Below are 15868 nucleotides of genomic sequence, written 5' to 3' on the forward strand. Positions count from 1 at the left end.
CAGCCCACGGCTGCCCCAAGTTTCCTTCTCCTAGATGGTCATACTGATCTGCTTGATAGCAATGCCTCCCTTAACTTTTCTTCCTCCTGAGAAAAAGAGTTTGAGTCTAAGAACTTTTCATTCTTCTCTAGTATAAGTATAAATTAGCAAAACCACTTAAGAAACAAGTTTTTACAGAATCTATTAAAGTTACATATATAGTACCTCTGACAAAGGAATTCCACTCTTGCATTTATACCCAGAAATGAGTACATGCATGCACCAAAAGACATGAACAAGAATGTTCATACACACTAAATTACATGTACAAAAATGTTCATAATAAATACAAACTGGAAACAATCCAAATATGCATCACAAGAAAGATGAATGTATATAATGCAATATATTCATTTACAATGGAATATTACAGAGCAAGGAGAATAAACTACAACTGCATGCAACAATGTAAGCCTCAAAAAACAAAATGCTAAACAAAAAAAAAGGCAGGCACACAAAAGTGTAAATTTTTCACATTTCATTTGTAGAGCATTTAAGAACAGGCAAAGTAAATCTATGGTGATGTTGTTGTTGTTATGTGCCGTGGAGTCGGTTCCGACTGATAGCGACCCTGTACAGGGTTTTTGAGGCTGTGAATCTTTACGGGAGCAGAAAGCCTCATCTTTCTCCCGTGAACAGCTGGTTCAGTTTCGAACTGCTGACCCTAAAATTCGCAGCGCGATTCGTAACCTCTAGGCTACCAGAGTCAGAAAAGTAGTTACCTTTGTTGTTGTTGTTAAGTACCGTAGAGTCGATTCCGACTCATAGTGACCCTACACAGGGTTTCCAAGGCTTTAAATCTTTACGGGAGCAGAACGCCTCATCTTTCTCCCGCAGAACAACTGGTAGTTTCGAACTGCCGACCTTGAGGTTAGCAGCCAGATTCATAATCACTTTGGAATGGTAGTGGTGGGCTGATAAATGTTTGGGATGGTAGTGGTGGGCTGATAAATGTTTAGCAATCAGCTCTCAAAACAAAAACAGCCAGGAACTCTGATCTTATCGCATTTGCCAGTTTTCATTGTGCAAATACTTCCACCATGGTGGATTTCAAACTACCAATGTGATGTCACTGAACACCAAATTGGTGTACATGTGGTTTGCCAAGACAATGTAAGCCCACTGCAGCACACGTATGGGCCAGGTTATAAAGGAACATTTTGGTGAGCTGAAGGAATTCGGGCAGCGTAGTGGTTACGAATTGGGCTGCGAACCTTAGGTCGAAACTACCAGCTGTTCCGCAGGAGAAAGATGAGGCTTTCTGCTCCGGTAAATATTTACAGCTTCGAAAACTCTGTACAGGGTCACTACGAGTCGGAACTGACTCCACGGCACATAACCCAACCTGGTGAGCTGAAAAGAATCTATATATTCATCTGGGTATTAGATGTATGGATGTAGATATTTATATCTACATCTCTCTCTATATCTATATCTATAGATATATATAGAGAGATATATGTAGACATATATATAGCACAGTACCACCTGAACACAATAATGAGATGTGAAAAACCACCAACATAAACAGTGTTATTTTTATTTTCAGACAAAATGCTATTATTTCATATCATTTTTCATATGTCACTCCAATCTTAAATAAGTTTGATACATCTGGAAGAGATCTTTGATCTGGCTAAATCAAACATTTTAATAGGACAGCAACTACTGATACATACAACATTCATGTATTTCAAATTACAATGCCAAAGCAAAATTTTGAAGAGGTTTTCCTGGTGATCTCTTGAGACATCCATAGATTCATTTTTCTGCTATCTGGCAGACCAACACCATAGAAAATACCATACCAAGTACCTATAAAATAAAATAATAGGGTTCACATGGAAATTAAGCAAAAATGTTATTGGAGTTATAAATAAATAGAAAGAACATATAGGAAAGATTTTGTTATTGACAGTTTTCATCTTATTTATCTAAGTCATCTCTCTTATGGGAAATTAAAGATTCTAATGGGACAAAAGAGGATTGAGAAAGTTCTCTGAATTTTTGCTTCTAACTGACCCTATTTGGAGTAGCAGCTGCCACCACAGCATCCCTCCTTCTCCAAAATAAGGGGGCTTCATAAAATTCATGGAAAAAATTGAATGAAAAGATAATGGAATCTTTTTATGGACTTTTTAAAGCCCTCCCAGAAATACCCTTCAGTAGGGTCTCTCCCTGAAAGTTCTAGGGAACTCTGTCTCCCTTATAACTAAATCTACCTGTTTCTTTCCTAAAAAAAGGTCATAGGCACACAGTTTTGAATATCTGCATACAAATCAAGGAGAATTTTTTTCTCTTGTCATAGTTTCAGGCATCATCAAAGGCCTTATATGGCCAGGGAAAACGTTCCCCACCTTTTCTTTAAATCTTCAAGGGAGCCAATGCTTCATCTTTCTCCCATAATTGTTAAGTAAATAGTACTAATTACTGTTGTTCTTAAGGAGCTCTGGTAGCATAGTGGTCACAAATCTGGCTGTGAACCACAGGGTCAGCAGTTCAAAACTACCAGCTGTTCCACGGGAGAAAGATGAGGCTTTCTGCCCCCGTAAAGATTTTCAGCCTCTGAAACCCTTTACAGGGTCGCTATGAGTCAGAACCGACTCCGCGGCACATAATTACCAACCGTTGTTGTTCTTGTGTGCCATCAAGTTGATTCCCACTCATAGCGATGCTATTTGTTGTTGTTGTTGTCGAGTCAGTTCGTTAGGACCAAATAAAATGGCTCTTTAAAGACCAAGCAGAATGACTCTTTAAGGTTCCCAAGGGTGGAATCTTCATTCAAACAGACTACCATATCTTTTTCTCTGGAGCAGCCAGTGGGTTAGAATTGCCCAACGTTTGGTTAGCAGCTAAGCACTTAATCACTGTGCCATCTGGGTTCTGCCCAATGACAACGGGTTTCATCATAATACATTTTCAAGGATTGGATATCAGAAAACACTTTTCAAAGCTTCCTTTTGAATAAAAGAGGAGGGAATATATGTATTTTTTCTTTTCTTTTTTAAGTACTATAAGAAGAGTAAGAATTAAGCAAAATTTCAAATAGTTCATTGACCCAATTACTTAATATATTGTCTAGACATTACACTTAACTAGTCTAATTTATAGAACAATTACATATTTTAGTATTAATTCCATACTTATAAATTACTGTCTGAAAGGTTTTTATTAAAGTATTTCCTTGTAGACATACTTAATACTATCAGCAAGATATTCAAATATGCAACAAATACACAGAGTACACAGATGTTATAAAATTATGAAATGTACTGTTCCTCTTGCAACCTTATCTTCTACTAGATGTATTTAGATTATCAGCAATTAGTTTGGCTAAGTTATAAAATACATCAATCTTTCCATTGGATTTGTTTTTGTTTTTAAATGCTGTTGAGTCAGTTCTGACTTATAGCAACCCAGTACAGGGTTTCCAAGAAGCAGATGGTGGGTTTGAACTGCTGACCTTGAGGTTTTGTTTTTATGAAAATTGTTAAACACATCTATGACTAGTGAATAAAGGATCTAACTTGGAACTTGCCACTTACGTTGACTCTGAAAATTTTATTTAAAATCTACTCTTTCAGTGTTTCATTACTAGTGCTCTGTGGCACTGTGAATTAATGCTCTGGACTACAAAGTTGCTTTGAATTGCAAGGTCAGCAGTTCAAACTCACCAGTCGCTCTGCAGAAACCCTATACAAAGTCACTATGAGTTGGAACCAAATTCATAGCACTTCACAACAACAACAATGTGATGGCTGGAACTGGGGTTGCCTTGGCAAGGTCAGACCAAATAATTTCACAGTCCTTATACAGCCAGGAGGAGTCCTGGTATGGTGCTGTGGATTAATGCACCACACTGCAAAGCCCTTTGCACTGCAAGGTTGGTGGTTCAAGCTCACCAGCTGCTCCTTGGAAACCCTATACAGGGTTGATATGGGTCAGAACTGACTCAACGGCACTTAACAACAACAACATATAGCCCTTGGTCAGGACATTCCCATTTCTGATGTTAAAATCTGAACCTTCTCCACGGCACTTAACAACAGCTATCAATGCATGCATGTGCTTGTTATATTTTTAAAGGTATGATTATATATATACACTTTTATATTATATATATGTGTGTGTGTGTGTGTGTCCCTACTCATCCCTATATTTCTAAATAAGCATAAACCAGAGTGCAAAGCAGAGAGGCAAAGGATATTTTACAAAAGGTAGAATTAACAGAAAAAGACCTAAGCACAACACCATTTGGTCATTGGTCATACCAACAGGGATATTTCATATCACAATCTAGTCATTTGGTTTATAAGAAATTAATATTCAACAGCTAGATTTCTTGCTATTTACTCCTTTCTTTGATGGCTGACTTGGAAATTTCACCAGCAACCTAAATGACTATTTAAAACATGAAACTGCTTCAATCCTAGCTAAAATTCCTCTCTGGCAGTTGTGTGACACAAGTGAGGGGTAGTAAATTACTAGAAAGTCCAAGGTAAGCACTGCACAGCATTTCATGAAAATGAAACAGAAGTTTCTCCTTGCACTTCAGTGGCCTAATTTGTAAATTATGACCAGTCTTTAGAGGCAACAATAGGGAGAAATGACACATCGTTGTTGTTATTGTTAAGTGCTCTAAGTCAGTCCAACTCATAGTGACCCTGCATAGGGTTTCCAAGGAGCGACTGGTGAGTTTGAACTACGGACCTAGGGGTTCAAACTGACTTTGTGGTCCAGTGCTTATCTTACAGCGCCACACCCACCAAGACTCCAGTTGTTAAGTGCCATCAAGTTGGTTCCAACTCATAGCAACCCTCTGTTTAGGGTTTTCAAGGAGTTTGAACTTATGGTTCAAACTGACTTTTCAGTTCAGTGCTTTATTCCCCAGCAGCATAGCAAGGCTAATGACCTGACATAGGATTGTGTGTGAATTCAACCCACTAGATTCCTGAATCACCCAAGATCTGTGAATGATTTCAAAAATTCTTCTCTGAAACAGTTTTATTTCATTTTCTTTGTAAAAAAATTCAGGCCATATAACAAGTATTCTTCAGTTTGTAAAAACGTCATGCTAAGAAAATTTGTAAGATAAAAAATCTAGAAAGCGTGTTTTACTTTTTTTTTTTTTCCAACAACAATAATTAAATTAATGAGACTAATTGACCTCAAGCCAACTTCTGAAGGCATCGCCAAATGAGTCCCCAGACCTTAATCTGAGAAAATTAGAGACACTACTTATAACTTTTAGAATTTGTTAGATTTCACTAGAATGAGATAGCCAAAAAGCAGCTCCTCATTTCAAATTCAGTTTTAATTTTCTGTTTCAAAAGCTGGAAGAGAGATACAAATTATAAGGTTGTATTTTGCTTTTATTTGATGTTTTTCCTTCTAACTTTAGGAAACTTAAACTATTGTACTATTGTGGTTTGGGTAGGGAGTAGTGGGATGGAAGAATATCTGGGCATAAGAACTGTGGGAAACTAAAATTAATTCTGTATTTTTCCCAGTAGAGAAATCACTCAAAGATAATATTCTTGGGCCTTACTCAAGTGGTAGGATTGTGAACTCAAAGGCCCAGACTCAAAACTGATTGAAAGGAATGCTGGTCTTTGGGTACAATGGTATCTCAGTGATTTTCAAAAGCACCTGGATTTTGACTCACTATTAATATTTGTTATAAAAATCAACAAATAATACACGAGATTGAATGACGAGAGTTAATTATATAAGTTTATACTATACCTCAATAACTGCCAGTCCAAATGCTATTCCAATAATCACAATAATAGATTTTTGAAAAATATGTTGTATAGAAGAAATACATGTCTGTTAAAAAGAAAAACATTAAAAGTTACTTTTGATTAAAATGTTGACCTTAGTTTAATTACAATTTGTAGTAAGTTGGTTGACTTTCTAAATGGCTACAAAGGAACATACTCCAGAAAAGGAATTAGACAGTCCCCTCCACATACAACTTTTCTCAAAAAGAGTTCAAACGATTAAGCTTTGTTCAGATGTTAAAATTTATTTGAAGAGCAAACTTTTGCTTTGGTTACCCAATTGCTGAATCTATGTATCTTAATTATTGATAATAATTTTATCCTAACATCAGATTACTCATTTTAGAATTGAAATTGCCTTGTCTTTTTATTTCTTAGATTTATAGCCTGAAGCAGAGAGTTCCCACATTGAGGTTTTAAGTAATACTATTGTAAATTCTCATTTTAAAAGTAAGATTTAAAAAAGAAAACCTTTAATAATATTTCTCAGTTTAATAAGTTTCTTTAAAAGAAAAAAAGAGCCTGTGTCCACTATTAAGTCCTTACTTTAGATGGCTCTTGTTGCTTTTAAGTGTCATCGAGTCAGTTCCAACTCATAGCAACCTTATATAGGGTTCTGAGAGTGGTTGATGAGCTTGAACCACCGACCTTTCAGCTCAAACCAACCTTGCAGTCCAGTATATTAACTCAGAGTGCCACACATAAGAAGGAATATTTAGAAATTTGCTTTTCTGTCACATTAAAAAAAAAATTTATTCAAATCTTCAAACACTCCAACCTTAAAGATTTCAGATCAGAACTAAAAATTCAAATCATTGTAAATTAAAAGGATAACTAACAAAAATGGGAAAATGCTTCACAATGTAAAAGTGGTATTATCTCTGTGGCCAAAAAATATATTCTTATAATAATCACATATGTACAAAAAGTAAATTGTTAAATTTTAAAAAAGGTCTACATAAGGCTGAACTAGACAGACTTTGTCCCTTCATTTCTGTATGTAGTGTGTTCCTCCCTCTCCATCTGGTCCATAGTGGTAAACAGGAGAGGAAACTATTAAGCCATTTAGGATTAACTATAAGATTAATGATTACATCTACTGAGTAACATTCATTCTAGTTGAGGCCTTTTCTTTCCTTTCCCCCATTTCCTAACCCACCACAGATAATCAGGTTATCTTGGCAGAAAGGAAGGGAAAAATTGAAAATGTGAATTATGATCATCCCAGACGTCTTATTTTTCCAGACTTTTTACAAATGACACAAGGCAGATGGAAATATTTTATGAATTTATGAACTTCTTTCTGGGAAACTGGTACACCTATCAGTCTACATTCAGTTGACTTATACATGAACTTAGAGGGAATATCTATCAATTTTTTTTTAGGATAATACGAGGAGCGTTTCAAAATCTATCTTGAGGAAAAACATCCTAACGTTGAGTGTTTCACAGAAAATAAATAGCAATTTACCAATTTGCTCACTGTCCTAACTAAAAACCACATTCAGTTTTACCACATTTAATTCCCCTTTGTCAATAAAATTAATTAGGGAGTAGGGAAGCTAGAAGGAATATAAAAGTAAGAACAAAAATTTTTTAATTATATTACTTTGGAAATGAAAAGACATTGTAAAATCATAGTCTAGTAGATAACTTCTCCCCCATGAGTTACTTTAAATATTAGTGAGAGAAATTCTTCAGAAAGAGTGTCTTTAAATTTAATAAGATTAGAGATAGTCAAAAGGAAGGAAATTTCCTTTGAGATACTATTTCCTGCTATATATTAACCTCAGTTGACTTTACTAACTCAAAAGAATGCCAGATTGAAAATAATTTTCAGGTATTACAGAAATTACTTTATTATGAATTATGATAATTTATGTATCTCTTTGAACATCGACTACAATCCCTCAGAGATCCAGAAGAATGTCCAGTGTTTTCAAGGCTCTGCCTGACACAAGAATGGCAATCAATGAATGAAACACTAATATCACTTGTCATTTTTATATGCTTTCCTGCCAAGCAGAGAGATCAGTATATGTAAAGACCTGTAGTAATAGACAAATATCATGTTCTCCAGGAAGATTTAGATAGATGGGCTCTCATAATACTTCGTGCCGACCCTTATGTTAACAATGCCAGTTGCCCATTGGGTTGAAATGACCTAACAATTGTCTCTCCCTCTTCCCTATTTGAGTATCAGCTCCATGAAGGTAGATATTGTGTCCTGTTCAGAGATAGATCTTTAGTGCTTTGTAGAAGGTTCAAAGGAGGTGATCAATAAATATTTGATGATTTAATCAATAATAAAAAAAAGAAATATGACATCTAAAAAATTTTTGTTCTAAACCTGCAACACAGAAAAGGTAATTTTTAAAAAAATGTAATTTAAAAAGTAATTGCCTTAAATGTCAAAGGCAGTTTCTCAATTGGAGCAAAAACTAGACCAATTGGCAGATATGCTTCACATCCAGAGTCTAAATTCTTAAAGACCGAAAACTTTCTTTACAACTATACAATTAGTTAGGAAATGAACCTTCAATTAGGAAAAAAACAAAAGGAACTTAGTGTTGAAAATTAAAATAAGCATTCTGATTAAACACAGAATTTATAATAAAATAGAAAAATAGTGAATAAACTCTTCAAAGAGAGGAAAATTAAACTCTTATTAACTGGTACTTGCTTCTTCTAGCAGTAGAATATTTATTTGATCTATTAAAGTTGGGTAAAATGATGCCAGACTCATAGAATACATTTATATATATGTATATGTGTATTTGTTGTTAAGTGCTATCAAGTTGATTCCAACTGTTTAGGATTTCCAAGGAGCAGCTCGTGGGTTTGTACTGGTGAACCTGAGATTAGCAGTCTCAGAAAATCTATACAGGGTTGTTATGAGTCAGAACCAACTTGACAGCACTTAAAATAACAACAAATGCTCATCCTACAATGCCACACCAGAATTCCTGTATGTATATGATTTGGATAAAAATATGAAAAGTAGCTTTTTAATTCTAGTTGATGGAAGGTTTGAAGAAATAATTAATATATTGGGAAACAGAATTGAGTTTTAAAGGTGTTGTAAAAATGAACTTAAAGTAGTTACAAGTTTAACTAAGGCAAATACAAAGTCTTGCATTTTGTACAAATGCAATTAGAGTACGAATGATTCAAAATTTCATGGCAAAGAAATGTCAGTTGCTTCCAAGAAACATATATGTTTCTTCTTTAGGGAATGTTCGGTGATTTTGATATGATTATTTCCATTATTAATGCTGTGACTTTATTTTATTGTTATAGAGACCTTTATTATGAAAAGGAAATAACAGATACACTTGCACTATTTAACTTAATTTAGTTCTCACCTGCTTGTAAACATATACTCCTTCATAAGTTATACAAGACGAATTTGGTATATCAGAACATGTACAGGAGTCGGAATATTTCTTGAAATTATCTCCCCAATCAGCAGCTCCATCGATCAAACCACAGCATTTCAACTGTTTGGTGAAAAGTATATAAAGCATCATCAATAACTTGAATTATATTCATCTAAAACCATTAAGCTATTTCTTATATTTATATAATATATTTCTTATATTAAAATATTGTACAAGTCACCTCACCCATATCTCTGAACGTAGAAACAAATATAAACAATTTTCCACTTTGGTGTTAATATCAATGAAGGAAAAATGGATTGTAGATGGAACAATCATAAAAACTCTTATGATTTCAGTTAGCATAAGAAAAGATCAGAGTCAAATCTTTGTATCTTAGATTTTACCAAAGAGGATTTCACAAAGTTCACGAGAGAACCAAGACCTCTTAAATGAACTATTGCTCAAAAGAGATTGTAACATTTTTATATGATTAGTAATCATTCCTTGAGGAAAGGAAGAAAGGGGTGAGGATAAAGCCCTTAGAATGATGTCAGGAAGATTAAGACCCAGAATAAACTGAAACCTGGGGAATCGCTAAAAAGAAAGAAGGGGAGCTTTACAAGACAAGACATTTTTTTTTTTTTAGGAAGAATAATAAATATTGGTTTTTAGAAGTTGTTGTTATTGTTATTGTTGTTAGGTGCCCTTGAGTTGATTTCAACTCACAGACCCCACATACGACAGAGTAGAACTGCTCCAGTGGGTTTTCTAAACCATAATATGTACAGGAACATATCTCCAGGTCTTTGTCCTGTTGGGCCAAATTACCAAACTTTAGGCTGACAGCTAAGAGCTTAACTGCAGCATTGCACCACCTGGGCTTCGTTAAGAAAATGGTAAAGCCCATAATTCAGAACATATAGTACACAATATTATTAGATACAAGAAGTCATCATCTCTCATCTGCTTTATACAAGAGAAAAGTATTCAGAAATGGTGGGGAAAAATTGCTGAAGTAAATAAGTTCCATACTGGACAGTTCTCCAGGCTCAGATATATTACAATATCAGGATATTAAAAGAATTCCTACTGGCTGGATGATCATGTTACCAATGCTATTTGATGTCTCTGTGTCTCACTTTCTTCATCTGTGAAATACAGATGATAATAGTTGCTAATCATACTATGTAATGCATAGGTTTGTTGTTAAGATAAAAATGAGAAAATCTATATAAAGATATGAAATGTTTAGCCTAGTATTTGACTCATAGAAAGTACTCAATGAATGTTAGCTGCTCTTGTTGCTATGGTGTTATTGTTTCCATTATGATTTCAAAGATTATATTCTGTTTGACATTGTTATCAATGGTTTGGATAAAATTATGAAAATTATCTTTTCAACTCTAGTTGATAGAATGCTTGAAGGAATGATGAATACTTTGGAGAACAGGATTGAATTTTAGAGATGGTATAAAATTGGAATGAAACTAGTTACAAGTTCAACTAAGGCAAATGCACAGTCTTGCATTTTGTATAAATATATGACTTAGCAGAATTTCATAGCACAGAGCTGGAGATTTCGGTTGGTTCCAAGGTCAATAAGACATCTGTAAGTAATCTCCTTTCCTGTGTCTGTGGTGGTTGGTGTTTGTTATTCAGTGCTGTTGAGTCAGTTCCGACTCATAGGGACCATGTATAGGATTTCTGAGGAATGGCCTATGAATTAGAACCACTGCTATTTGCAGTTCAAACTGATCAGACACAACTAAATGCTCACTCTTTCCCATTAAACAATTTTGAATACTATTAATTTGCACGAAGAGAAGAATTAGTCTCAAACTGCAGACAATGCGATTAGCAGTACTGTGCTTATACTCAGTGCTACTAGCACTTCCCAATTAGAATACTATTGTTGTTAAGTGCCGTCGAATCGGTTTCAACCCATAGCGACCCTGTACAGGGTTTCCGAGGCTGTAAATCTTTACAGGAGCAGAAAGCCTCATCTTTCTCCCGCAGAACAACTGGTAGTTTCGAACTGCCGACCTTGAGGTTAGCAGCCCGATTCGTAACCACTACGCTACCAGAGCTCCTTCAATTAGAATACTAGTGGCCATAAATGCAAAATTCTTATATCAACGAGAAGCTGAGTTAAGCTGAAGTTTACTTTTTTATTATTAAAGGAAAACTGCTTTCTTTCCTATTGTTTCTGAGTCTGAAGTCTGAAGAGCACAGAGTCCAGGAGGGGTTCCTGAGTGTTGTGTTTTGCTCGCCTGAGTCTCTGTGGAGCCAATAGGGTATCTACTAAAAGTGGAAACGGAGCTCAAGGAATTGTTTGGGGTGCGGGGGGGGGCTCTATCTTGTTGGGGGTGACCCCTCCAAGGCCGCTGCCAACTTCTGCCTGCTGGCCATGTGAGGAGAGGGACACAAAAGCCATCCTTCTGTAAGACTGTAAAAGGATTGCTATGCATAATTAATATGAAAGGAGCCTGGATAAAGAAGATGTGGTTAGGAGGAGTTCCGTAGAGTAAGTTCCACATTAATTGTACAAGTAGTATTCAGAAAGAAAGAGAACAGTAGTAAATACATTACAAGTATGAGGGAGGATGCAAGGATAGAAGGCAGAATTATTCAAGGGAGCCTTGATAGACAAATCTAGTTTAATTGAAAAGTTTTGTTCATGGAATAGTATTTAATAAAGTTAAATGATTGGGTAGGAGCCAAATAGTAAAATACCTTCAGTGCCTGCCTAAATTTTAAGTGTATCCTAAAGACAGTGAATAATATAAAAAAATAAATAAATAAAGGAAAGGTGGATTAAGAAAAGGATAGTGTGATGACAATTGTAATTTAGCTCTTAGAAAGGCCTTCCTAAAAGGTCTTTCTTAGTGTATTAGTTAAAAAAAAAAGTTGTTGATTTTCACTGCCATTCAGTCGGTTTCAACTCATATTGGCACCATGTGTCAAAGGAGAACTGCCACATAGAGTTTTTAAGGCAATAATCTTCAGAAATAAATCACCAGGCTTTTCTTCCGTGGCGCCTCTGGTTGGACTCAGACTTTCAATCATTTAATTAACAGCTGAGTGCATTAGTTGTTTATACCACCCAGGGGTTTCCATTTATAAAATATGAATAATGGTATTACTCATATCATAGAGTTACTTTGAGGAATAAATGAGCTACTATACATAAGGCCTGGAATAGTAAGTGGCAATAAATTTTAGATATTTATTATCTAAATTTTAGGTATTTATTATATCTAAAATTTAGATATAGGGAGGGGCAGAAAATCGACTCTTCAAATTCTCCAAACACATTATGCTTCTAAATACAAGATATTAAAATAAGTAATGGTCTGATCCAATTAAGATTGGATTTTAATCTCATAAACATAACTGTCTTAATGACAGCCCTTTTAAACTGCTTCAGAATTCATATGAAGCTAGAAAAATATTTCAAATAGTATTAGATTTTTATATTATATGGTGACACAATTATTACTCAAATTTGCAAAATGAAGATATTCTTCATTCTTTAAAAAATAAACACTTTAAGAACTCTGTCCAACTTTCAAATGCTCAACAAATTTTGTTTACCTCTTCTTCCAGTTTAGCTATGGTGTTTTGAAATTTCACTGCAGAGTCGTTTGTTTCTTTCAAAAGCTTTACTTCATCATGGAGTGTTTCATTCAGAGCACGTTCCAACTGAAAAGTAAAAATTGTTTTTAAATTATTCATGCCATAAGGTGGTATTTCAATTTTTCAGATCTTTCCAAAATGATTAAACATTATATAGTACACACCTTAGGTTTTAAAACAGCTGCTACGACACCTGCAGCCACTTGAAGAATCAGGATGAGAAGCAATCCTATGAAAAACTAAGAGGGGGACAAAAAGAATGTTTATTATCTCCAGTGCATTCAGTGCAATGTATACTGGGACATTTAGCATAACCATCTCTCTCCTTCTCTACCTCTCAATCTCTCTGCAGCCCTGTTCACGTCACATTAGAGTATTACCCATGCTTTTCATTTTGTCTACCCTTTCCCTTAAGCTACAGATTTGGCATCCTTAGTAGTCAGAAACATTTGCTCCAAAATCTGAAGAAGGAAAATCATTCAAATAAAATTTACTGGTAGCACTATTGTCATTGATATATATTGAATGATAAAAGGCTTAGAAAATTCAGTGTTTCTCTTTCCCTTTCTTCATCAAACACAAACACACACAAACTCGGAACTAGCTCCCAAACAGTATTTCAACCACCATTAGAATCCCCTGGGATTCTGTTATAAATATATATTCCTGAAATCATAAATTTGGAGCATGCTGCCCACAATTTGTTTTATTAAATAATCACCTTAAATAATTAAATTCCCCAAATTAAAATAATAATAATCTTAATAATAATAACTTTAAAACAGCCAGTATTGATACTATTGTTTTTGTTGTTGCTGTAAGTGGCATCATATATAGTCCAACTCATAATGACCCTATATAGTGACTCCAAGGAGCAGCAAGTGGGTTTGAACTACTGAAATTTAGATTAGCAGTCCAGTGCTTATCCTACAGCATCACACCAGGACTCCAGGAATGCTATTAGAATCGAATATGCTGTACTTCTATTTACCCTCATAATAAACCATTAGTTTTTTTTTTTTAGTAATTGTAACAATACTTATTTAATTAGAGAACTATTTTAGATCAGCTCTAATAAACTCTTGTGGAAGATTTTTATCTAGTAAGATCATAATTTATTTCTGAGATTCTTACTATATCCATTTTTCATTTTCTTCTGTATTCATGTATGTTAAAAACAATGCCTGTGTATTATCCTAATCTGATCTATCACCCATGCAACTTAGGAACAAACCTGATTTTCTCCTTTACAACTTTCTTAGCATAGCATATAGATACTTTATGATTTGACCCAGGTCCACACTCATACTCATCTCCCTTCAGTCACTGAAAAATAACCTCCAGACATACCCAAGGCCTTGTAGTTGGTGGAGCAACTCGTCCTCCACCACTCATCTGTCAGTTTGTTGTACTGTGGGGGCTTGCATGTTGCTGTGATTCTGGAAGCTATGCCACCAGTATTTTAAATACCAGCACATGGACACATTTCAGATGAGTTTCTAGACTAAGACAGACTAGGAGGAAGGAGAGATGGGCTACTTCTGAATATTTACTCACTGAAAACCTTATGAATAGCACTGGAACACTGTCCGATAGCACCAGAATATTGATTATTAAAACATGATGAAGAGAACCAGAATATTGTCAGATATAGTACTGGAAGAGAAGACTCTCAGGTTGAAGGTACTCAAAATATGACTGGGAAAAAGCTGCCTCCTCACAGTCGAGCTGACCCTGATGAAATGAATGGAGTAAAGTTTTTGGGGCCTTCATTTGCTGACGGGGCACAATTCAAAATGAAGAGAAACATCTGTAAACATCCATTAATAACCAAAACATGGATTTTATGAAGCAAAAATCTATAAAAATTGGAATTTGTCAAGCATGAAATGGAACACATAAACATCAGTATCTTAACATTAGTGATCTGAAATGGACTGGCATTGGCCATTTTGAATCTGTCAATAATATGGTTTACTATGCCAGAATGACTAAATAAAGAGAAATGAACATAGCATTCATCATCAAAAAGAACATTTCAGGATATATTTTGAAATATAATACTGTCTATGATATCCATATGCCTGCAAGGGAGACCAGTTAATACCACTATTATTCAAATTTACACACCAACCACTAAAGACAGTGATGAAGAAATTGAAGAATTCTACCAATTTCTTGAGTCTGACATTGATCAAACATGCTATTAAGATGTATTGATGATAATTGTTGGTGATTGGGATACAAAGGGTAGAAACAAAGAGGAAGGATCAGTCATTGGAAAATATGGCCTTGGTAGTAGAAATGATGCTGGAGATCACATGATACAATTTTGTAAGACAAATGACTTCTTCTTTGCAAATATATTTTTTAAACAACATAAAAGATGGTTATATACATGGAACTCAACAGATAGAATACACAGACATCAAACTGACAAAATTTGTGGAAAGAGACATCGGAAAAGCTCCATATTGTCAGCCAAAACAAGGTCAGGTACCAACTGTGGAACAGACCATCAGTTGCTCATGTGCAAATTCAGGCTTACGCTGAAGAAAATTAAAGAATCAACAAGATCAAAAAATGACCTTGAATATATTCCACCTGAATTTAGAGATCATCTCAAGATGTAATGCATTAGACACTAGCGACTGAAGACCAGAAGAATTGGAGGATAACATCAAGAACATCATACATGAAGACAGAAAAGATTATTAAGACAAGACAGAAAGAAAAGGCCAAAATGGATGTCAGAAAAGAGTCTAAAACTTGTTCTCCAGCATAGAGATGCTAAGGAAAATGGAAGAAAAGAGGAGATAAAAGCTAAACAGAAAATTTCAAAGGGCAGCTTGAGAAGACAAAGTCAAATATTATACTGAAATGTGCAAACACCAGGAGTTAGAACACCAAAAGGGAAGAACATGCTCAGCATTTCTCAATCTGAGGGAACTGAAGTAAAAACTCAAGCCTTGACTTGAAATATTGAAGGATTCTCTGGGTAAAATATTGAATGATGCAGAAAGCATC

At 34.9% G+C, this 15868-nt stretch overlaps 1 protein-coding gene across 1 annotated transcript in view; it reads right to left on the bottom strand.

The window, feature by feature from the left end:
* Window positions 1-1800: 1800 nt before the first annotated feature.
* The window catches only part of LOC102823922 (tetraspanin-8-like), a 21477-nt gene continuing 7409 nt past the window's right edge, over window positions 1801-15868 (bottom strand). Inside the window, exons 4-8 of the mRNA XM_006859618.1 lie at window positions 13006-13080; window positions 12800-12907; window positions 9188-9322; window positions 5785-5868; window positions 1801-1854 (exon numbers count right to left, since the gene is read on the bottom strand). Coding sequence (XP_006859680.1) covers window positions 1801-1854; window positions 5785-5868; window positions 9188-9322; window positions 12800-12907; window positions 13006-13080 — 456 coding nt within the window. The remainder of the gene's footprint in view (window positions 1855-5784; window positions 5869-9187; window positions 9323-12799; window positions 12908-13005; window positions 13081-15868) is intronic.

This window comes from Chrysochloris asiatica, unplaced genomic scaffold, assembly GCF_000296735.1.
Source record: "Chrysochloris asiatica unplaced genomic scaffold, ChrAsi1.0 scaffold00033, whole genome shotgun sequence".
NCBI lineage: Eukaryota > Metazoa > Chordata > Mammalia > Afrosoricida > Chrysochloridae > Chrysochloris > Chrysochloris asiatica.